Genomic DNA, 25,781 nt, shown 5'->3' on the forward strand with positions numbered 1-25,781 from the left:
CCCTATAATTCTGATGTTGGTTCGCTTGAAGCTGTCCCAGAGGCTCCTTACACTATCCTCGCATTTTTGGATTCTTTTTTCATTTTGCTTTTCCGGTTGGGTGTTTTTTGCTTCCTCGCATTTCAAATCATTGACTTGATTCTTGCGCTCCTCTGGTCTGCTGTCGGGAGTCTGTATAATATTCGTTATTTCAGTCCGTGTATGTTTAATTTCTAGTTGGTTCCCCAATATACGATCGAGGGTCTCATTAGTTTTCTTGTAGATCTCATTAAGTTTATCGGCGGCTTCTAAACAGTTCTTGAGAGACCTTAAAAGTGTGGTTCTGAACTCTATATCTTCCATTGACAATTTTGTCCTGTTTCTTTGTCTCCGCATTTTGTTATGCTTCCTTGGTGCCCCCCCTAGTGGTCTTTGTGCGCAGTCTTATAAACCTTGATTGTTGTAGCTAATACCAGGGAGGGTTTGACCTCCAGGCCAAGTGGCTATGAGAATCAGCTGTTTCTGCAGTGAGAGAACTTCTGTCCTCTAGGGAGGTGCTAATCTAGCCTTTGCCTGAGGCTATCCGGCAAATGCCTCTGTGCAGGGCTTGGGCAGGGTGGGTCACACAGGATCAACAGGGTGGGCCGGAGAGAGCAGTTATGGCGGCTCTCAGTCCTGTCCCCAGGGGCTCTGCCTCTCTGAGTCCCAGCAATGGCTGCAAACCTCGGAGAGAAAGCTGCACTCGCTCTGACCGAAGCCAGACAGTCCCGCTTCTCCCGCTTGAGTCTGGGTCCCTAAAGACTCGCCGGGATCTGGAGCTCAGAGTCTGCGACTCCCTCCCGATTGAAAACGCCAACCGCGCCCTCCGCAGCCAGCCCGCTCCGCGCGCGCACTCCGCACCTCAGAATTTGACTTCAGCACTGCGCCTCCTCTGAGTGTCCGTATGCGTTTCTCTTTCCTCCTAGTTGTAGGACTTCCACTCAGCCAGCGTTCCTGTGGTTCTGGGTGATGTCCCTTCCGTTTTTTGGTTTCACTTTTGAAGTAGTTGTTCAAAGCAGCAAACTCCGGTGTTAACCTATGCCGCCATCTTGGTTCTCCCCCCAGTTTCCTTTCAGGGAAGTATTATTGTCTTCATTTTACAAATAAGCAACTGAGGCTCAGAGAAGTTAATTTGCAAAGGTCCTGCCTAGTAATTGGCAGAACCACAATGCCAATATAGTATTTATTCCGAACCCTGTTTCTCACCGTGACATACACCCACACCTCCTATCTCATATATCTCACATGCAAATCATCCTCCCCCGTGAATTTGTGTTGTAATATTCTGCCTGTCAGAAGCACAGAAAATCACCACCACTTGCAATCCGCTGTTTTGTCACAGTATTTTCTGTAGGTTCATGGCTACTTTGAGCCTTGATCATGAGACATTAGCAAATATTCTCTTAATCATTGTAATAATAAAGCCAGTTTAGTCATTTGGCATAAATTCATAATTATTTTTGGATGGTTTAAAAATTTGTGGCTTTGCCAGTAATAACATCTCATATTCCCTAGGGGAGGTAGGTTTGTCATAAATACCATTTCCCTAGTACATTTCAAGGAACTTAAAGTTCTCGGAAAATATTTTTAACAGGCAGCCTTTTTTCAGACAGACTTCAAGGGCATAGTGTTCTATACCCTTAAAAGTGTATGTCTATTTGTTTTATCTTACTAAGACTGTTTACATGTTTTTCTCTTATTATTTAAAATCCATTTTGTATTTTCTATCTTAGTGGATTGAGGAAAACAGAAATGGATTCTTTAGAAGAACATTCTGATGTACTTGCAGAATTTTCTGGTTTTAATTTCCATTAGTCTTTTTTTCTCTTCCCAGATCACAATGTTTTCAATCAGATATTGCAAATGGGTATTTTGGAGGATTAGTATAATTCCTTTCTCTTAATACTTACTCCTTGGTAGGTTGCTTTTCTTTCTTTTATTCATTCCCTTTTGAAAAGCTACAAAGAGTATATCCCTTTCCAAATCTTATTGAAACTGCCCCCCCCCCCCAAATTTTTTTAAACCCCTAGTTCCTGTAAGTCTTTAAGAAAAAGACTTTCCTCCTTCATTTGGCTTTCATATGTTAATTCTCTGGTGTTCAGTTTGTCAGATTTAACATAAAAGGCCAAAGGAGGAAGCAGTCATGTGCCAGAGTGGATGAGTTCACTGGTTTTCTTTCACCTTCTTGTAGTGTGGCTGCTGCCTGCACAGAGGCAGCGGCTAATGTGGTATGCTTGGGAAACCAAAGGTTTCCTAACTTGTTAGTGGGAAATTCCGACTTCAGAAATTTGCAAACCACAACAACAAAGGCTTAGGTTTTATTGTGACTACTGAAGTCATTCAGTTTACCATGAGAAACAGGGTAGATAGGAGCCCAAAGAGTGTAACATATGAAACATTTTGATCCCTAGAGAACTTTCTTTTCCCCCCTGTTTATTTTAGCTATAGTAAATCAGTAAATAAGGGACAACAGAACTAGGAGCATTTCATAGCACTGAATAGTAAGTAGAGGTGGGGGCAGTTGGAGGATGGAGGCTGATGCTGGGTTTGGCTTCCCGCTAAGCAGTTAGATCGCGAATCACAGTGAGTGTCCTCCATATGCCCTTACCCACTTTTCCTAGTTCCTGAGGATGACTGGTTTCTGTTTCTTCCATGATGTTATAGAGAGCTAGAGTTTGGGCCATAGAAAAAGTTTAGTTACAGACAGCTTTTCTTCTGGAATCTGTTGGAATATAAATTACCATTTTTCTTGTGGTCTGTGTTTTGCATGTCCTCTGTAAATTGTAAACTTAAAATTATTTCAGTTATCTAAGCCTTAATGTTCCCTTGATTGACAGTGCAGAGCATTTGCATTACATTTTCCTTTTCTGTCACTTCCAAGCACTGAGAAGACAGAATCCATGTACACAGAGTTTGATCCTATTTTTCTCTCCTCTAAGTTGGGTTCTTTTAAGATGAATGTGTTCTAGACAATATTAAGCATGTGTAGTGAGGGGCAATTTCATCAAGATGTTACCATGGTTAGCAGTAGACCTGCTAGGGGTGAGAGCAACGACTTTACATTCCACTTCCCTTGGCCCTGGCTCTCCTGCTGGTTTTGTGCTTGAGTAAGAGTTTTACCCATTTAGTTATGTTTATCTCTGTGAGAAATTCTATTCATAGCAGAAGTAGAGAAAAGGCTATAGTGTGCTTCATTATGTGTAATATGAATGCCCATCCATTTTGCCCTGACCATATCTTATCCTGTGATTTGAATTCTAACGGAGGACAAACTATTTCAGGTTTGTGCTATGTGGTTGAAAAAAAGTATTTTTGAAAAAGTACTGACTTCACTATACTTCACTTTTAACGTTCACTCATTCACACCGTTTTAGAAAAAAAGCAAAACCCCAAGTCTCAAAACAACAGAAAAGCTACCTTCAGAAGAGCCATGCATCCAATGGACAGGGAATATTAGACCAAAATCTGCTGCTGACTTAACTCTGTGACATTGCCTCATCTGCCTGTCACTTCAGATGCAACATGGGAAAGCAATACAATTTCGTCTCCAAGGTTTACACAGGTTTTTGATAAGCCTCAAATCTCACTTCCACAGAACAAAGCTTTAAAGTCCTTTCCTCCCTTCTTTCTGTTAGCATTGTATACAAATTCATGTCAAAAATGTATGCTTCCTTCTATCAGAAGAGATTTTTTTTTTTTAAATCCTCACCCTAAGATACGTTTATTGACACAGCACCCCCACTGGAGGGTTGAACCTGCAGCCTAGGTATGTGCCCTGACTGGAAATCAAACCTGCAACCTTTTTGGTAGTATGGGATGATGCTCCAACCAACTGAGCCACCCGGCCAGGCTCCACCAGAAGAGATTTTTATGACTTGTCAAGTCTCATAACTGTATGGAAACCCTAATTGGAATTTCATATGATTCAGATTTATTTTTGGTTCTTTATATGTCAAGGTTATAAGTGTGCTATAAAAGCTATGCTAAATTGAAAGTACAATTAAACTGAAAAATTAACACCTGGAAGAAGTGTTTAGCCTATTAGTTTCTGAAAAGGGAATCTTTATTATCTGTGTCTAGGATCTGATATATAAGCTATAAGATTTGTCTTACCCATTTGTTTTTATGTGTGCCTCGAAGGCATGGTAAGACTTTCAAGGTCAAACAGGGAGATTCCAGGCTAGCTTTTTATTTTTATTTATTTATTTATTTTTTAAAATATATTTTATTGATTTTTTACAGTGAGGAAGGGAGAGGGACAGAGAGTTAGAAACATCGATGAGAGAGAAACATCAATCAGCTGCCTCCTGCACATCTCCCACTGGGGGTGTGCCTACAACCAAGGTACATGCCCTTGACCGGAATCGAACCTGGGACTCTTTAGTCCAAAGGCTGATGCTCTATCCACTGAGCCAAATTGGTTAGGGCATTCAGGCTAGCTTTTTAATCCTTTGCTCTCTTTTGTCCTTTACTCAGTAGGGGAGGTAGGAGGGAGAGAGAGAGAGAGGGAAACATCTATGAGAGAGAGACACTTGGATTGGTTGCCTCCCACAAGCGCCCCCTACTGGGGCCGGGAATCAAATCTGCAACCAAGGTATGTGCCCTTGACTGAGAATTGAACCTGCAACCCAATGCTCTAACCACTTAGGCAAGCATGCCAGGGTTTGGTAACTTATTTTTTATCTCAGGTGACTAAGACATATTTAGGAACGGAACACTCCTGTGGGTTTCTCATAGGAGGAATTCCCTTCTAGCAAGGACGTCAGGATAAAGGATAACTTCGCTTTTCACAGTGGCTTTTTCAGAGAGGTTAGGCACGAGACATGAATTTTCTCCAACAAGCTTAATCTCTGACTTCACTTTATGGCTGGGTATAAGAGAACAGAACTCTTCAGACTGCATCCGGTAAGGCACCTCCTCTTTGGGCCTGAGGCAACGCCTTGTGCCTCCGTCTGGCAGAAGCCTGTGGCCCCATATGAGGATGAGCACTATCCTCGTGGGCACCTGGCATAACTACAGTGTCATAGGTACCATTTGCTGAGGGGCTGCTCTGGTTCTGCCACTGTGCCAACTGCTGTATCACATTTAATCTCCACTTTAAGGATCGAAAACATTTAAGGTGCCTTCCTTTCTATGAAGGTCGAGGTTGTTCTGACAGACAGATGATGTATTTAATTATCAGAGTTTGGGTGTTCAGATCCTGATGCAAGCCTCCTTTCTCTTTTTACCTCATATTCCCTTTTCATAGTACATTTCCAAGGAAGAAATCTGCCATCCTTTTTGGAATGCTCTATTCAATAGCCTCCATTTACATTTCAATTCCCATCTTTTCCATGAATGTTCCCTAACTTGTCTAACCCTCACTGATTCCTCCTTTCTGAGTCGCCACAGACCTTACAGTTTTTTTTTGACACAAATACTCTATTGTTTTATACCATTTTCTAGTTTGCTTTTGTGTATTTGTTTTGCTCTTGAACTAACGGTAAGCTCCTTGGAGGATTTGATACTTCTCTGTCCCCCCTTTGGGCTTGAGCTCAGTACATACTTGATGACCAAATAAATGATTGAGGGCTGAGAAGAACCATTTCTTAGGGGAGCATAACCCCCTCTTAGGCTGAATGACTGTAAAATTTTCAGAATTTACTTATTATTAGAGCAGGAGAAGTAGAGTAATTATTCCTTTTGTTCCTGTCACTTCTTAGGAGAGGAAACCATTCAGTGAAATGAGGAAATCACTTGGAGACAAATTTAAATAAAGTTTAGATGGGGAAATACAGCCAGAGAATCTTAACTCTGCCTGTGATTCTTTGCATCTTTGCTCAACTCAATGAATTTTATGGGACCATAAGAATCTTGTGAAGCATAATTTTAGGGGAAATGAGTGGAACCCCAAATCACTTGACAAGGTTGTTATCACCTTTATCTGAAATATCTCAGATATTTCCAGTTGTATGAAAACCTAAAGGATAATATGTAACCTCAAGTATAATGTATTTATTTTAATAATAGGAGTTTTTAACCATTTTGATAAGTAGATTGATATTATTTTTAAAGAATAATCATCCCTTTATTAGCAAATGATAATTTTTTCATAAAACTCCACAGTGATTTATCTCCTCTGCCATTCCAGTTAATGGACTAACAAGTTAAGGCTAAGGGACTTACATAGCATCTCACTGCATAGCCCTTTGTCTTGAGCAAAGAGCTAGGAACTACGAACTTTCTCATGCTCTCCCCAAGCTCCTAGGCCAAGCAGCTCTTTCTTTTCTTCAGATGTAATAGCAGCAGTCACTTAAGTCTTGTCAGCCCAAATGTGATGAATGTTTTACATTCCTCTTAGAATTTCTGCTCAGAGGTTTGTTTTTGTTTTGATTCACTTAGAAAAAAAAGGGGGGGGGGAATTTTAAAGAGAGAAACTTAGTTCACCTTTAAACTTTTGTTCCAAGACTGGTGGGCCATGAGATAAGATAAATCTGGCAGCTTTGCTCCTGTCAGAGCGGCCAGTCCTGGAAGGCTGACCTCATCCTGGAGGCTGCTTTTGGTAAAATGGTTTGGAGTTCTTCCAGGCTTAAGAGCTACAGTTATGTTAATATTTCCTCTGTGTTTAAGTATGGACTTTTCCCCTCCCATTCCTCCCACTTTCCTTAGCTGAGTTGTGTGGGTAATGATAGATCAGTAGCTTGTATTTTTGTATAGCCTTTTGCTCTTCTTGATCAGAACCCCCTCAGTTACTGCCCACTAGTCTGTCTTTCCCAGTATTGAGAGATACTTATGGTGGATGACATTGTTGCCTTTTTTAGGTTTCTGGAAGCCAAGGCTACAGGAAGCTTAACCAGTGGATGGATGGCAGAGCCAGGAAGAATAGAATTTTGATTTATGAGCCCTTATTCCTGCTCTTTAGTCTTACCATTGAAATAACACTATGTGTCCATGTCCATTTAGTGTCATTAAGCAAGCAAGCTTGGAGTAGTCTGTTGAATTGTCTTAAACAGTCCCACACTCTTTTTGTCCGTACTTAATTTTTATGTACAGCTGACTTGTCTTATCTACATTGCTTTATCAGTCCATTGAGAAAGAGCAGGGCCCTGGACCATGCCTGAAGCCTTTGTGCAAGTGCCGCTGGTGATCTTATTAGTCCCTGTCATCAGCACAGTGCTCATCAGTGCTAGTGGGTGTAGCTGGGTGAGTGACACAGCGTGGTGAGTAGAGAACTCAGCTGCTGTGTCTATTGTCCTGCCTTCTGCTTAGCACAATGCCTGGGAGATGCTCAGTAAAGGTTTGCTGCTTCTGAGGAGTTAAAAGCTCTAGGCTGGCTTTATAGGTTGACATTGGAGTTAACTAACTGTGAAAAATCATAGGAAAATCACTCCTTTTTTTGCTTCTATAAAACCTGGCAGATGCAATGGACTATCCCCAGTAACTTGGGAACCAAAGTGTATGATTGGGAAAAGGCAGTCTGCAGATTTCTAGTTACTGTTAAGTACAAACTGTTTAGACCCAATGTCTGCATCTTCCAGGCCTTCATCTGAGGCACAGAGTTTAGGGAAAAATAGAGGAGTCTTCCCTTCATTAAAGACAAAACCACTATTTTCTGATCCTTCGTGTTTTTTAGAGCCCATTCCATGTCCCAGAGTGATTCACCTGGTACTCTTTCACCACCTTTATTCACATTATTTTGGGAGGAAGTTAAGGTAAGGTAGGTGGAGGTGAGAGTGAGCAGAGAAACATCTGACCTAGTCTGCCTACACAACAGATACTGTACAGAACAAAGCAGATTTCACTGTCGTGACTTCATCTGAGCCTAATTTGTTTTCTGGTTTTTGTGTTTGTAAGTCTTCTATATGGTTACTTCAGATAGTGGCAGAGATTTGTTTCGGGCTCCCAAACACAATCTAGAAGAGGCTCTTCTTAACGCACTGTTTTTAGAAATACTTTTCTTACCAAGAAGCTTCTAGATTTTAATGTATTTGTACATTTATCCAATACTCTTTTTGACACATCTACTGATATACCTAGGGTACTTTTCTATGTGTTAGGGATAAATTGGTTGCAAAATTTACCCTCAAGGAGTTTATAGTCCAGGAGACAGACAATAAACAAATAAGCAATAAATTTGTAACTTGATGTCATGTAGCAGTACACTGATGTGCAGGAAAGTAAAGCAGGGTAAGTATCACCAGAAGTTTACAGCCTTCACTGATAACTTCCCCTGCTGTTTTGGGGAGGTTGTTCTTAAGGTACTGAGTCACTTGAAGTTTGAAAGGAAACCTGCTAATTGGGGAGGTCTGGGGAGTGCAAAATGCTTAGTTAGAAGATGTGGAGAAGAGGTCACTTGTTAAGTTAGTGGTTCAGACATAAATGTCTGACTATAGAGCACACACTCTTTCCAGGTCACCTCTCACCTTCAAAGCAGAGTGAACTTTGCCACCCAGAGAACTTTTAAGTGCATATATTATTTGTTTTCTCTGTCCTCTCTTTATCACCTCCTTTCCATTGTTGTATCCTGGTTGAACTGTATTAATTTCACCTCCTTCCTTTCCCTCTGCCTTCTTGCTGCCTATATTTATTTATTAACAAGAACTCTGAACCTTCGACTTTCTCTTTTTAATGGATTTTATATCCAAATTAACACTTACAGTGTTGAGACTTCTGGGGCTACTGTCTTCTTCTCTTCCTAACACTAATTTAAGGAGAAACCAAAGGATGTAGCCCCAAAATTCAAGGGGCCTTGCCTCTGCCTCTGAGTAGCTGTGTGTCTCTGAAGCAAGTCATACTATGGACTTCAGCTTCTTCGGCAAGGTGAGGCATTTGGATCAGATGGCCTCCAAGGCCTCTTATAGCTATAACATTTCCTGCCAGCTGTGTATGTACACGTGTGTAAATACACTCTCTATAGCCTGGGGCATCCCCTTGTCCATACAAAAGAACCGATCAAGGTATTTCTCAGACTCACATCTGTGGAATTGCCTGTTTGCTATTCTTATGTAATTACTATATGCTCTCTTTTACTGATAATAACTGTCGTTTAGGCTAGAATCAGTAGTTATCATAAACCGAAACAAGGAGTTGGGTGTATGTTGTCTACACCCTTACCTGCCCCAATAATACACTTAACTTACCTATTCCTCTACATACCTCCCTACTTCCCCCCAAACACAAATGCATTATTCCCCAAGCTTGTTATAAAAAATAATAATTGTATCTTAAGATTTAATCTTATTTTTGAACCAGTAGGGCATAGGGATGTGAGGATAGTTAGACTGGAGAAAGAGCACTACTAATGTGTTATTATTATCTCTTCTTGGACTCAATTTAAAATTGCTGCTGTCCTGTCTTATCTGCTAAAAGCATCTGAGAGAACAGTCATGAAAGGGGAGTTCTTCCCCCATAGCTGAAAAAGAACCAAGGGACTTTCCTTGGAGGGCCTTCCCACTTTTGCTTGCCCAGCTTTCTTTCCCAGTCGGAAATAATGTTAGTGCAAAAGTCCAGGGAGAGAGAATCTCAACTCTGTTTTTAAGAAAAAGAGGGATGTAGGAGTGTTTACAACAGTGTTGGTGACAATCCACTAGGAATTAATTAGTGCATCTAACATTTGAAGAAGAAACTGACCACCAGCCAGAGGAGGTTCTAAAAGTCTTTGTAGCATACATCAAGCTTAAGGATTGGTTTGGTGGCCCAGAAATACTGTAGTGATGGCAGAAGCAGTCATAGAAATATTTCTTTGAAAGTTTGTGATACTGGTGGCTCTACATGGAGTGTCTCTTCATCTCTAAATCCTTATATAAACATAATTTACAAAAGTAAACAATCGGTTTAAATTAAAACTATATTCATAGTCAAATATAAATTAAAGGTAAAATGTGTTAGATTTTTTTAAATATAATGACTGGCTATGTGAACAACAGATTTCAGTTTCTGCAGCAGGATGAAACCAATATTTCTTTACATCCTCTGATTACTACACAATATTCAGTCTTTTGTAAACAGTTCTCTTCCTGCCCCCTTCCTTTTTCCCTTAAATAGGAGGCTGTGTTTTTTTGTTTCTTCACCTTGTAAAAGCATTCACTTTGCCCTGAAGCACTAGATATAGACAGAACATGACTTAAGAAGAATTAATGGAATTTTATTCTTCCCACATTTTATTTTACCTCAAAATCCATTTATTACCAAAGGCACTTTTTTTTTTTTTTTTTTCCCGAAGGTGAAGGGGTAACAGAGAAACCTAAAACAAAACTTACAGCTTTTTGAGAAAGCAAGCTCTAATGGTAATTACAAGTGGACTTGAAAATTAGGAAGCTCAAAGCTTGATTTGTTTGTATATTGGCTGTTACTATAGATTCCATCACAGCACTAGAAAAATATCACAAAAATACCAGTGGCTTACCAGTTAATCATAATCACTATAAAAGGGCAAATGAATTTAATTAAGCATGAAATTAATATATGCTTTATTTGAAAATGTAAAAATTCACATTCATTCTATCTAAAGCTTTTCTATCATATAGATTGTCCCAAAGACTAAGAAATGCTTACTTGGAGAGCCACTATGACATTATATATCCACAGTAAATCTTGTTTAACTTTTAAAAGGGGTCTTAATGAGTGATTGTTCCTTGAACATGCTTTTAAGTTAATAAAAGGGAAACAGTATTGAAGTGTGTCATTTAAAAATTTTTTTCAAAATTGATGCTTGCCTATTTAAAAAAAATAAAATGCAGACTCTGGGAAACAGCTTTTAGAGCTTTGATAGAGGTTATGATTTTCAGCAGTTGAGCTATAGTTTATGGTACAGATGGTACTTTGGGTATAGCTGAAACAGTAATTGATGGTTTCTGTTTCCCTTCTCCTCTATTTGATGCAGAAGAGTGGGATACCTTTTTCCTAAGGCAGGAATTCTTCAGTTTCCAATTACAGCCTATATCAAATAAGCAACTTTTTCTATGGCATATTCCATACTTCTCCATAGTGACCTGGGTGTTGGCCCCTTTCTCTTCTCATTATTGTACGCTTCCCTAGATTTGGAATAATAGTTCTAGGGAAATCCTACTTCTTGGTACTAACCTGCAGTTTATATATAGCCTATCTTCACAACAAATAACATATAATATTTCTTTTAGAATACTAAAACCAAAGTCTTGCATTGCTCCAAACAAAATTAGCAAAGAAAACAAAATCCTATGAAGCAAAAATAGTAGGCATCAATGTCATATACTTTGGAAAACTCACACAGGAATTGCTAGAACACAGATAATATCTTGAATTTTAAGCAAATAAAAATGTTATGTTTCTAATGATAAATAAAACAGAGACTATTTAAAATGAGAAATAATTCTGTCACAATTTCTTAAGTTTTCTTTTACAATATATGTTCAGACCAAATACAGTTCTGAGTGATAAATCAGTTTTTCATCTTCTAATGTTTTAAACTTGACATAGCATGTTTTAATTTAATTCCTCTGCTGCTTTATTCTAAAAAGTAAAGTAAAATATGTAGATTTTTAGCACCTTCCAAGTGTTCAATTATCATACTGTAAAGGTTCATTTACCACAGTAGCCTGTTCAGGGTTTAGATGTAACTAATTATGGTTTGAAATGCCACTGATTAACAAAATTCTTATATAGGCTTTGTCTTTTAAATTAGTTTTTTACATAAATTACTGTCCAAAGTATTACTCTACAATAGCCAGCTTATCTTTAATTTTCAGTGCAGTTTGTCATTTACCTACTGATTGGAATTGCAGTAAAAGTTATAACTTAAAACGGTGATGGTTGTTACTTCCTTGTGCAAATTGACATATGCTTTTAAGACAATGGCGTTTGTAAGATTTTTCTTTAACTTAAAGACTCACTTTCTCTTAATTACAGGATGTATTCCTAACAGGAGTTTTGTAGTCTTTTATAGTAGATTTACAAAAGGCATGGGGTGGGGATTCACTAACAAACCCACTACCATGTGTCCATGTTTCGCACTCTGCTCTTAAAGGGAGTTTTAGTCCAAGGAGAGAGAAGATCAGGAGATAGCATTGTTGTATTACAATATAACTTCCCTCCACCCTATCCCCAAAGATTTCTTAATACAGGCAGGATTCAATATGTAGCTCACTTGGAAAGCTTATGTAATATATAGTCGTCCCCCCCCTCTCAACATTTAAAATTAAATCCCAAATCTGTTTCCTCCATCGAAGAAAACTTTTACTTTCAAATTTTGTAGGAGTTGGAAAAAGTTCTGAAGCTAGAGTTCATTGGATGCGCTTTTTGAAACCTGTCTGCAGTTCATGATGCTGGTAACTTTAAAAGCTACCTACCGACCACCTGGCTCTCTGACAGTAGTGCCCCGTGCTGGAGCAGAGCGGCTCTCCCGGGCTTACCTGAGCTGCCTGCGCCGGGCCGGGCGGGGGCCGCAGTTGCGCCGCGCGGCGAGCGGGCTGTGCGCGCTCCGGGAGTCGCCCGAACAATGCGAGCTGGGCGCCGAGCGCGCCCGGCCTATGGGCGTTACGTCACTGCGCTGCCTTATAAGGCGCTCCGCGTGTGCGGCGCGGGCGGCGGGGGCGCCGGTGACAGGCAGACCGCGGTGGTGGCGGCGGCGCAGCAACGTGCCCGGCTCCTCCGACGCCCAGACCTTAGGGAACCGACCTTGGGTCCCGGCTCCCCGCAGAGAGGCATGGGCGGCGGGCCTGGGACGCTGGCGCCCTACTCCCGGGCAAACCAAGTCATGGGGGGTCATGGTCGATCTGCTTGTACTTTCCTCCCTCTGCTCTGGGGCTCTAAAGCTCCTGTTATTACTTAGGATTCTTAAATACACATCCTGTACTTTTAAAAGTACTATTGTTTTATTTTAATTACAGTTTATATTAAATAATATTTTGTATTAGCTTCAAGTGTACAGTTTAGTGGTTAGACAATCACATACTTTACAAACACATCTGTAATTCTATTTAAACTTTTGTAAATACATTTTTGTACATTTGTTTTTTGGTTGCTTTGGGGGAGGCAGGAGAGGAAAGCCAGAAGTCTTTTTTTGCTTTGAGACATCTCTGGGGGTGAGTTAGACTTCAAACCTTCTCTTTCCTCTTTGTAAAGAGTTGGGGTCCTCAGAGGATAGTATTTTATTTCCTGATGATGTAACTACCAAACAATTCTTCAAGTGATGATGGGAAGGCCAGATGAAATCTTATTTTTTCAGTGTTTTTCTGAAAGAAACTCTTAGTTCCTCATTTCTGCTTGCCTGTGTTTTAATGAAAGTTGATAAAACTAATCTTTGTATTTGGCAGGGAAAGTATTAAAGAAATTAAATGTTTGCTGCTGTATTTCCAAAACAAAAAAGTATAAAAATAGAACTTTAGAACCAGTTTTAATCCATTTGTTCTCTTCTACCAGAAAACAGAATAAAAAAGACATGATCAGAGAAAGGAAACTGACCAAATATTACTGAATTAAGAGATTTAGCCTCTTAATAATTTTGCACAACAATAAGAGAAGTAATCTCTAAAGTACTAGCCAGCTATATGAATCTGCTAAATAAATTAGTTATGTGGCTGCCTTATTTGCAAGCTTCAAATTAATTGAGAAGTTTTAATAACTTGAGCCTCTTTAACTCTTTTTAAATTACATTAAGATAGGATTGCTTCCTATTATGATGTACATATGTCTATAGAACTATTGTTTCCATATGTTTTGTCAAACAAGAATAATTAAAATAGTGTGCTTGTTTCTTTTTCTTAGTGTGGAGTGAAATAGGCTGATTACAGAGAATGTACAGTTAGTGAAAATGGTGTGGGAAAAAGATGCAGCGTGTAAAAATAAATGCATCATCATTGCTAAATTGTCAGCTCACTTAGACAATTCTAGATCACTCTACCTGTCTACTGAGAAGCCTAACTTAAACTAACCCCTGCTTTTCATATATACTGGTGTGTTTTTTAATTTCATTTTTTTTATTGTTGACACTATTGTACATATACTACTGTAAGAGAAGTGAAGGACCATGCTGTTCAACTGAATTTAATATTTGATTTGCAATTTTATATTAACCTTTTATATGTTGGTCTGTTGGTTTTATTACTCTGCCTTATACTTGTAAAGTGCATTTGAATCTTTTTAGTCTCGTATGCTTGCTTTGTGCTTACTAAACATCCTTTTTGGGACTTTTATGCCAGATTTGATTTATTACACATAAGATGAAATTACTGTTATGAAAGTTGCATGAAGCATAAACACCTGAATCTCGGCTTCAAACTGGTCACATAAAGTACCTGTACTTTAAACTAGTGTTTGTAACTTCTTTTGCCTCCTTTTTTCTTTTGCTGGGTACAGAAGTTTCTTAACATTTGACACTGTCTTTTATTTATTTCTCACATTTTTGTACTCATGCTTTGTATTTATATATCCCACTTCCCCTGTAAAATTTGTCAGTATTAGTTCCTCCTTTTCTTCAGCTGGGATAACTGAAGAAAGGAGAAGTTAAGTGAATACAGGAGTTGTCCAGGGCTTTTGAGGTGAGAGAAAAGAGGATCAGGACTCCTACTCCTCATGTGCCTTGCCTGGTGCTGTTACTCCCTGAAGTACTGGTCTCTGACCCAGTTATGGCTCAGTGTTCCAACTGAGGTTGCAGTACGTGACCACTCTCTCCCGGAGCCAGTATGAACTCATTTGTTGAGCTCTTAATTGAAATTCATGCCAATCACTGTATTTAGTGTTCTCCGTGCACTCCACCATTTAATCTACACAACACATCTCTATTTTCTAGACTGAATGTTGAACTAAGAAAACCAAGACTCACCCTCTTTGTAGGCCACACACCAGAGCTGCCCTTAGGGAGTATTGTTCACATTGGATCTGTATACTTACTAAGACAGTTTTCTTGAGGGTGTTAGCAGCATGTCTTGTTCTAATACTAGTAAAGTTAGAATGTTACGACAATTTTCCAACAGATGAAAGTCAAGGGTCTTGAGGTCGGGGGATCTTTGACACAAGAACACTCTGCGTCTTATATCACAAATTCTAGCCAGTCTTTGGTATTGTGCTCCATTGGCCACATGAGTTGACCGGCAGACTTTTATTTATTTCTGTCTTTTCACCAACATTCTCTTTGAGATGTAATTTTTGTTCTCTTGGCTTCTGACATATATTTATTATGAAAAGAGTAGAGTTATGAACACTGTGCCTCAGTCTTGGCTGAGAAAATTTTACTTCCTTTTAAGGAAAATTTTACTGTGCAATTGTTATATGAGTCTTCTTATTTTATAATCAGGAATTTCTCACAAATAAGCACATCTACAAATTAAAGTCCTTTCTTCAATTAGTAATCTGGATGTATGATTCAAAGCAGCAATAGTTTTTTTTGGAAAAAATGCAAAGGAATTTTCCTACCAACGTAATTGCCTTCTAATGTTTAAGACGGGTTTATAGGCCACAAGGCTGGGAACTAAGATGTATTGATTCTATTGAACTGTGTGAAGTCACTTTTGTTAGATAGTCAAAAACAGTTGAATATCAGCAGTTTCCCATGGTTCAAGCTAATGCTATCTTATTACAGTGACCACAGCAACTAGTATTAGTAATGTCCACAATGTCCTTGTTATTTAACTTTTAATATACCATTAACATGTTACTAAGCATGTCAAAGCCAGTTCCTCTTTGTGAAGTAACTGTTCTTATTTTCTTTCATGTCCTGTCTTCCTGCCTTTGTTTCTTCTTGTGCTGGGGAAGTCTTCCAGTCATCCAAATAAGTGCCAGAGAAGCAGTGTTCACAATTAACTGAACCTTTCTTTCAGCTGCCCACAATTTTCATTACGGGTTCATTCATAAGTTGAGGGGTGATGTGTGTGCTCCCTGAAAGCTCTGCTGCAGGATGTGGGATAGTAATGCTAACTTTGAATGCGACACATTTGCTCCTTTATCTCTGTAGTATATGTTGAAACACTATAACATGCAAAGAAAAAACAACAATTCTTATCATGGGCATGGTCCTGTATGAGAAGCTGAACAGAGTGGGACAGATCCAGGACAGCATGGGAAGAGGCAGAATTCTGTAGTCCTGCTTTGTTAGGCTGCAGTTGATTGGTCAGAGTATGCGTTTTTGGCACTAAGGTACTCATCTCAGGGAACATTCCGACACCTCATTGGCAGCCTTCTTGCAAAACAGCTTTGCCTCTGAACTTAAGGCAAACCTGACCTCTCCTCTGTTGCCACACAGTTTATGAGGAAGGCTGAGACTGAGCACACAGGTGGGCAACTTTCAAATGGGGAGCCAGAAGGAAAGTCTGAGGGGTGAAAGCACCTTCTCTCCATGCCAGGGGCAGTTTTCTAACTAACCTCTTCCTTTCACTCTTCTTTCTGTTACTCAGGTGGCATCTGCCTAGCTCCGTACATATAAATGCCCACACAGAATATTTCCCCAGGCAGCACAGCGCTTCCTCTGCACTGAGAGCCCTTCACCAGCAGTTAATGGCCTGTAGGGAACTTGGATTTACATACAGACCCTCTCACTTATCTCAGCCCAAATCTCCCCTTCCAAGCCTCCGTAGTCCTTGAAGTTTCTAGAGACTCTTCAACTCTTCCTATTCATACTCCACCTAATTTGATTTTAGAACAGGGACCAATACCCTTAAGAGCTAGCTCACTTGGGCTGATTTTAGCAATAGTGTCAGTGATGATACTAGGGAATGGAAAGCCCTTCGTGAATTTTAAAATGATTACTATTTTGTGGCTTTAAAATTAATTTAAAACTAGCTCAGTGCCATGATAATTTGCAAAATGTAGAGAACTAGGAGACATTTTGCACCTAGTCCTCCTATTTGAATACTGCCAACTATTAACAATTTGATGTACTGCCATTTCTTTTTAGTTTTTTTCTAAACATTTGTGAAGTATAATTGTTTTCATCCTGTGGGCATATGTGTGTATTATGTGGCTTTTACCTTTATTAAATATATTTTAACCATGTTCATAGAGTTTCTATAGACATTGAGTTATTTAAAAGCACATATTTGTATATTTCCCCTAAAATGGTAGTCACAAAGTCAGTCACTGCTTACTGTCCCTCTGGTATTGCCATGGTTTTTGTTCTTCACTAAATAAAGTAGGGATGTCTGTGTTTAAGAGACAATCTTCTGTTTAGAGGCCTCTGGTCTTGGTTTACATGGGATGCTATGAGTTGGCTATGTGACTGTAGTGAGCTGCCAGTAGGTGAGCAAAATGACTTGGAGAGAATGAAGAATTGATAATATGACGCCACCATAGAATTATTAAATGGAAAGCAGGAAAAGCCTGCTGTTTAGGTCCAGTCCATTTGCTTATTTATTCCTGCAAACATTTTGTGTTTCCTTGGTAACTAATAATAGTTTTGAGAAATTGTTGAACTTGAAAGTATTACTGCAGGATTAAAAAAAATCCTCAAATCACAGAAATTAGAGACGGAAAAGACCTATTAGATCATTTTTGTCCCTTGCCAGTACAGATTGTTCTCAATGCTTTGTCCAGTCCATTTTTTAAAGGGGCCTTGTCAAATAGTTTGTACACCTTATATGTTTTAGGTAATGCAATTTTAAGGAAACCGCTCTGACAAATTTTCTGTGTAGTTATGGAGCTTGATTTCAGGGTAAATACTTGTGAAAAAAGACCTTTGGGTTTAAAGTACAATTTAACAGGTTTTATTAGTTGGAAGTCAGTGGACTGTTTAGGATGTAACTGGAATACTTGGTTAACTAAGGATAAAAAATGGGTAAGTTACGTTTAGTATATGTTTCCTTTTATCATTGGAAACTCAAATATAGCAATGCATGAGAATTAACTTTTAATCATGTAAAGTAATTGACATGGATCTAGAAGGCCTGAGGAAATAAATCAAGGAAGTAAGGAAAAATAGGAGTGAGCCTTAGTTTTGTTCAATGGTTAGAGCATCAACTTGCAGACAGAAAGGTTGAGGGTTCAGTTCCAGTCAAGGGCACATGCCTTGGTTGCAGGCTTGATCCCCGGGTGCCGGGGTCCAACCCCAGCAGGTCCAGGGGTCCCCAAAGGTGTGGACGGAGTCAGCGAAGAAGGAATGACACAGAGACAGCGTTCAGTTGATCAGCAGCCTAGCCAGGATCTCTAGCCAAGTTCTGGTCAGGATCTCCAGCGAAGTTCTGGTTAGGATCTGCAGCCAGGTTCTGTGTCCATGTTCTCTCGCTAGGTTCTCCAGGTTCTCCAACCAGGTTCAGTCACCAGGTTCTAGTCAGGTTCTCTTGCCATGTTCTATCCAGGTTCTGTAGCCAGGTTCTGTCTCTAGGTTCTTCAGCCAGGTTCTCTCGCTAGGTTCTGTCTCTAGGTTCTGTAGCCAGTTTCTGTCCAGGATCTTTTGCCATGTTCTCTCGCTAGGTTCTGTGTAGGTTCTGTGTCTAGGTTCTGTCTCCTGTTGTCTTGTTACATCTGTATTTATACCAGTTGATTCCAATCCTATCAATCTTTATTCCAAAGGTTAGGGCGTTTCTTATCTCCATTCCAGGGAGTAAAGATTATGTAGCTTAAGCATGATTGTTCGTAGTTAAAGTGATTAATTACCCGCCTGGCACTTAGTTAAGGGGTTTTATTCCCTCCCTAACTTCAGGGGAAAATCCCTGCCTGGGGAAACAACCTTTCTCAGAGAGGTGACCTTGGTTAAAACACATAGTGCCAAGAAGGTGAGCAAACATATTAAGAACAGTATGCCATATATGCCAGGCCCCTTTTAATAAGCAAGGATGGACCGGCTCCCGGCACCCAGGGCATGCGGGAGGCAACTAATCAATATGTCTCTCTCGCATCGATGTTTCTCTCTCACTCTCCCTCCTCCCCCCTCTTCCCCTCCCTTCAACTCTCCCCCTCCCTTCAACTCTCTCTCAAAATCAATGGAAAAAATATCCTCAGGTGGCAATTAACAAAGAAAAGAAAAGAAAAATAGGAGTGAAATGGTTCCTTCTAAGATAATTTTTATGAGACATTTTAAAATCTCCCTTCCTATCCCCACTTCTGCTTTGCCCATTACTTTACAGTAATTACTGCTTGGTGTGAAGGTGGAGTATGACTGTAAAATCCTTTCCTTCAGTTGGGCAACTTCTTCTAAACACCACCAACGATTGATTAAACTGTCTCATAGACTAAATGCTTCAGTTCCCTGTGTGATGGCTAAAGATGACTTCTCTGGGAAAAATAATGAACATATTAAGACTAAGAAATGTGCTTTGAGTTTTATTATGAAGGATGATTGTTTCATAAAATCACATTTTTTTCGCGTGTAAAAAGGCCTTAGAAAACATCTCTATTTGTTGCCTCCTCTTGTTCCCTCCTAGATGAGATCATTGGAGCTCAGAGAGGCTAAAGGATTAGCCCCAACATCAACAGTAAATTGGTGACTCAGCCACTACATTTTCTGGGTTTGCATGTCTCTGTTGGGAAATGTGAAAATTCAAAAATGGCTTAATTAAACAATGGGGTTAGAACTGTCAAAAAGAGTAAGTCTAAAATCCTGATTAATATTAGGTAAATTATAGAACTAATTTGGGGCATTAATGAACTAGTTATTCACTTTATTTATTAACAGTGCAATCATTGCATTTCTTTTCAATTGGAAATTTGCATATTGCTGGTAATTAATTCAAGTCATTAAGATTGGCCATTTGTTGACAATTCTGGACAAAAACTTAATAGAGAGGTCTGAGCTTCTAATATTAACTCTGTGTTATTATTTAGTACCATTGCCTTGCATGCTTGCCAATTGGTCATTCTCTATAGGAGAAGTCCTATTAAAATTTATGTCATTACATATCCAACCTGCATCATAAACTACACAACTGGAAGTTATTTCAAAAGCCTTGTAATATTGAATTCTTATAATATTGAATTATCTCTCAAATGAGAACTTTTAACTTTCTTTCTAGAAGTTGGTGCATATACATATGTTAGGTGTCATTAGTCAGTTTCATTAGTCAGTGCTGAACAGTTCTAGGGATTTGTTACTTCCCCATCAAGCCCATTTTATGCAAAATAGAAAACCAGCTTCCTCACAAGTTAAATTGTCAAATTTTAAAACCGATCAGAATTTTAATCCTCATCTAAAAAATTTAAGGACTTTGGAATACTTCAACACTGAGCATACCCTCCCAATATATATATTGTTGTTGTCATCTATTGTAGTTCTTTATTCATTCTACAAGATGCTCTCATCATCTATTATTTTTTAATCAGTGTTGCTTTAGGTATACCAGTATGTTTACCACTTTCTTTGCTCATCAATCCTTTTTTTTATTCCAGACTTCCATCTGGGATCACTTTCCTTTAATCTAAATTCATCCTTTTGAAGTTCTTTTACTGGAAGTCAGCTCTTTGCAGATGCTCTCTTTTTATTTGTTTGAACATGTTTTAATATTATGCCATTGTTCTTGGGAAGATTTTAATTTTGAGTATAGACTTCTAGGTTGATGCTTGTTTTCCATCAGCCATTGAAGCTATTCCACTGACTTCTGGCTTCCCATGTTACTGTTAAAAAGTCAGTCACTCGTCTAATTGTCATTCCTTTTCTCTCTAGCTGCTTTTACGATTTTCCCTTTGTCTTTGATATTCTGCAATTTCATTATTAGGTATTTAAGTATAGACTTATTTTTATCCTTTCTGAGTTTTATTGAGATCCCTGAATATGAGGACCAGTGTCTTTTCAGTTCTGGAAATATCTCAGCCAATATAAACTCATCAAATGTGACTTCTGGAAAATCTTTTCTCTCCTTACCTTTTAAACAGACACATGTTAGACCTTCTTACTCTGTTCTTCATATCCCTTAACTACTCTTCCAGTTGTTCCATCGTATTAGCTCTTCAGACTATTTTATAATTTCTTCAGATTTTTCTTTCAGTTAACTAATTCTCATTGCTGATCTGCAATTATATTTTTCATTTCCAAACGTTTCTTTTTTTCTCTCTAATTTGTTTTTTCTCTAATTTGTTTGGCCTTTAATATTCTATTACATTTTAAGCACCCCCCCCCTTTTTAATTTTTAACATATTAAATACATTTTACATTCTGTCTATGTTACTTACTAGTAAATATCAGCAGCCCTGATTCTACTGTCATTTCTCTGGCTTTCATTCAGTGTGCATTATTTTCTAGTGTGTTTTTCAAATTTTTTTTAAATCCTCACCCAAAGATTGACTCCAGAGAGAGAGAAAGGGAGAAGGAAAGAGAGAGAGAGACATCGATTGGTTGCCTTCCATATACGCCCTGACTGGGAATCGAACCTGCAACCCTGGTATGTGCCCTGATCTGGGATCGAACCCATGACCCTCCGATGCATTGGACAACACTCCACCCAACTAAGCCACACCAGCCAGCGCTGAACTTTTTAATGGAGGTCATACATCTTAGAACTCATATGTGAGAATTCTTGGAACCCTGAGTTGAATGAAGGTGGCTTCCTCTAGAGAGGATTTACATTTATTTGTTTTTGCCAGATACCAGAATCTCTAGCCCGAGGGTTTTTGTTTTGTTTTGTTTTTGGACCAACTAGCTTGTATGAATTTGCATTGCAAATTTTCATGTGGCGTAGCTTGTTATTATAAACTAGAGGCCCAGTGCATGAATTTGTGCACCAGTGGGGTCCTTTGGCCTGGTCCCTACAGGATCTGGCCAAAACTGGCTCTCCGAGATCCCCTGAGGGGTCCCGGATTGCGAGAGGGCGCAGACCAGGCGAGGGACCCCACCAGTGCACGATCAGGGCCGGGGAGGGACCACGGGAGGGCTCCAGGGTATGTCTGGCCCATCTCACTCAGTCCCAATTGGCTGGTAAGCTAACTTACCAGTTGGAGCATCTTCCCCCTATAACTGCATATTATAGTGAGCAGTTGAGTGGCCTTAGCATATCAGTAGCATATTACGCTTTGATTGGTTGAAAGGATGACCAGACAACCAGACATTTAGCATATTAGGCTTTTATTATATAGGAGTCTCAGTGGAGTTTATTTCTCCTCTTATTTCCAATGCTATAGTTCAAGGAAAGCAGTTTTCCTTAACAGTTCCTAGAGGTTAGTTTTGTTTCTAAATCACCTGTACACTGATGGTTTAGCTCTTTGCAGTTACAGATATGCAACACCCGAGGTAGAAAAAGGACCATCTCTCTTCTGGGGTCTCCTAAGGATCCAGTAGACCTTTCCCATAACTCTCTGCCTTCCCTACCACCTATCCAAAGGCTTGCCCTTATGTCTTATTGTCTGGAATTGTCAGAGGGAAGGAGAGTAATATGAGTGGTTTATAGATTTTATTCCTGACCTGGACATAGATTCACACTCATCTAAGTCATATGGGCTCAGTGGCTTATTATTCTCATTTCTCTTTTGTGTAAATTCTGAGTACACTATTGACCTGTAATTTTCTCCATAGAGTATGGAGACCCTCAGTGATGCTGACCCCAACAAAGAGAGCTATAGAGTTGCTACAGTCAGCACACTTCAGCAATGTTCACACTGGGTAAATTACATGAGCAATATCATTCAGCTGGTCTGGACCTTCATATTGCTATTTTTAAATTACTAGATTGCTTGTACATATTTCTAAGTGAGTGAGTGACCTGTTGTTCTAGGAAGTGAATTTTAAGGCCAAAATAGGAAGTTAGGAAGATATATTTGAAATTCTATTTTGTCCCCACAGATATATGCTTTTTAATTTTTGCTCCCCTCCCCCCCAATTTGGGGTGATCAGACTTAAAGCTTTGTGTCATTTAAATCCATAAATCTTTTTGTTGTTGTTGTTTAAAGTATTACAAATAGTAGTACAAATGTCTCCTTTTTTTTTCCAATTGACCTTCCCCCAGCTTCCCCTACCCCTCAGCACATGCCCTCACCCCCCTCCCAGTGTCTTGCGTCCATTGGTTATGCTTGTATGCATGCATACAAGTCCTTTGGTTGATCTCTTACCTCCCCCGCTAACCCTTCCCAGCCTTCCCACTAGTTTGACAGTCTATTCGATGCTTCTCTGCCTTTGTATCTATTTTTGTTCATCAGTTTATAATGTTTTTTATTATCCATAAGTGAATGAGATCATGTGGTATTTTTCTTTCACTGACTGGCTTATTTCACTTAGCATAATGCTCTCCAGTTCCATCCATGCTGTTGCAAATGGTAATAATTCCTTCTTTTCTATAGAAGCGTAGTATTCCATTGTGTAGATGTACCACAGTTTTCTAATCCATTCATCTGCTGATGGGCTTTTAGGCTGTTTCCAAATCTTAGCTATTGTAAATCCATAAATCTTTTAACTAAAACATCACTACAGTTTTGGAAAGGAAAAATCCCCACTGCATTTCTAACTCCAGCCATTATTTTGGAGACTGTTCCCTGCCCTTAGCCTTTAGTAACTATGGAATAGAAGCAACAGATGTAATGCTTTATTGATAAAATCAGAAATTTCTTTTTTTCTGTGGAAAGTGAATGCTAATATCATGTCACTTGTTAATCTTTTCTTTCAACATGACATTTTTCTGTGGGCTGAATTTATTCTGCTTATTCTCATAGAATATTTTGTTTGACACAGTGAATTCAGGCTTCTTTACCTCTACCGACTCCATACATGCTATGTGTGGAAAATTATTTAGCTCATGTGAAGAATATCACATCTCTAATTTTAGGTGTGTAAGAATATATTATTAGTGCTTCTTAAGAATCTCAGCTATAAATAATAATAAAATTGATCATTGTGCTGACCTTCCAGCTCATATTTCTATATTCTATAGTTCTGATTTAGAAAGAGTTCAGGTAATAGTTTACTTCCTTTCTCCCCAGATTGTTCCCTTCCTCTTAATTTACTGTCATTCTTTTACACTTAAAAAAAAAAAAAAGGAAACTAGTTTTAAAATAGAAACAAAGTAGTAACAAAACTGAAGAGGTTCAATGGATAGAAATGTTATTGTTTTTGAGGGTTTTGCTGTCAGTGTTTTCTGATTTTGCTAAAGACCAAACTTTTAGTTGGAAGAAACAAGTCAAGTCACCTGCCTAAGGCTATGTACTGGGATGTTGCCATATTTTATTGCCAGATCATTGCTTTATTGATATGATTTAGTAACTAAGTTTGTTTTAAATATCATAGAAACCGTTATTTCTGTTTTCAGATTTCTATTTATTACCTTTTTAAAAAATGTGTTTTAATTTATAATTTTTGCTTGTGTTTTTATTGATATTTAGAGAGAGGAAGGGAGAGTGAGAAAGAGATAGAAACATTGATGAGAGAGAAACATCACTAGGCTGCCTCCTGCACACCCCCTATCTGGGGATCAAGTCCACAACACAGTCATGTTCCCTGACGTGGAACTGAACCACAGACCTCCATGCAGCCATACCGACTGGGCTCATTATCTTTCTTAAGTAGGTGAATGTGAGTCCCTGCATATGTGTGCAAGTATTTATTGTAGTACCTGCTTATGTGTGTTTGTGTGTTTTCCTTATCACTGTATTGCAGTTGCTTTATCCTCAGCTAGGAGTTGGGGGAATGAGATCCTGAAGATGATTTCCAGGAGGGAATGACTTGAAGTCCTTAACAATTTAACTATTCAGTCATTTGTCTGCAGCCCTCACCCCAAGTCAGATCTTCATATTGATGGCCCTGGTCAGCCTTCAAAGAACAAAGGAGAATTGGGGGCTCCAGTGGTGCCTGTAGATAGGAGTGGCAATGCAGTGCTTAGTCAGTGGTTCTAAACCTGTGGGTTGCGACCCCTTTGGGGGTCGAATGACTCTTTCACAGGGGTCGCCTAAGACCATCAGAAAACACATATATAATTACATATTATTTTTGTGATTAATCACTATGCTTTAATTATGTTCAATTTGTAACAATGAAATTGGGGGTCACCACAACATGAGGAACTGTGTTAAAGGGTCGCGGCATTAGGAAGGTTGAGAACCACTGGCTTAGAAGCATGCAGGATGCTGTGTGTCTGTTCTTTTAAGGTGTTCCAACGAGGAAATCTGGGGACTCTAAGACACGTCCTTCTACGTTCAGGTATCTCCATATCCAGTAACAACATTTTTTAAATCTAGGTATTTTTGAATGGTAAGCTCAAAATTTTATTTTGTGATTTTATTTTGTAGAATTTCAAGTCTTCTCTCCAATTTAAGACTAGATAATAGCTGTTTAAGGTGTAAGGTTTTATAGATTTTTTTTTTCTATTATAGTGGACACCTAAAGATTATGTAGTTTGTTTGATGATAGCAAATAGCTAATTCTTTTCATGTAAGTTATCAGAATTGGCTGTCTTCATAAAATAACTTCTAAATGCGTTAATATTTACAACTCATTATGCTTTTTAGATAATTTGTTTGTATTTTTATATGAAAGAGAAGTAAAGTTCTGTGCTAATGAGAATGATTTTGTTTATCAATATCTCTTTATAGAATACATATGTAGATATTTTAAAATATAATTAGATTTTGCTACTAACTCCAGAGGCATCTTTAAAGTTAAAAATCTGACTCCAGCCCTAACTGATTTGGCTCAGTGGATAGAGCATCGGCCTGCGGACTGAAGGGTCCCAGGTTCGATTCCGGTTAAGGGCATGTACCTTGGTTGTGGGCACATCCCCAGTAGGGAGTGTGCAGGAAGCAGCTGAATCGATGTTTCTCTCTCATCAATGTTTCTAACTCTATTCCTCTCCTTCTCCCTTCCTCTCTGTAAAAAATCAATAAAATATATATTCTAAAAAAAAATCTGACTCCATCTTTGCTGAATCCACAAATATTTCTATTAATTCTGTACATTTTCTTATTAAATA

The 25,781-nt window shown here is 38.9% G+C and overlaps 2 protein-coding genes across 3 annotated transcripts in view; one reads left to right on the plus strand and one right to left on the minus strand.

Annotated features, from left to right (window-relative positions):
• FILIP1L (filamin A interacting protein 1 like) overlaps positions 1–13,324 on the minus strand; it is a 54,380-nt gene extending 41,056 nt beyond the window's left edge. Inside the window, exon 1 of the mRNA XM_081086722.1 lies at positions 12,387–13,324. Within this exon, the coding sequence (XP_080942848.1) occupies positions 12,387–12,742 (356 nt within the window). The 5' untranslated portion in view covers positions 12,743–13,324. The remainder of the gene's footprint in view (positions 1–12,386) is intronic.
• CMSS1 (cms1 ribosomal small subunit homolog) overlaps positions 1–25,781 on the plus strand; it is a 406,540-nt gene that overhangs the window by 49,788 nt on the left and 330,971 nt on the right. The window lies entirely within an intron of this gene.

Source organism: Myotis nattereri, assembly GCF_964212035.1.
Source record: "Myotis nattereri genome assembly, chromosome: 3".
Taxonomy (NCBI): Eukaryota; Metazoa; Chordata; class Mammalia; order Chiroptera; family Vespertilionidae; genus Myotis; species Myotis nattereri.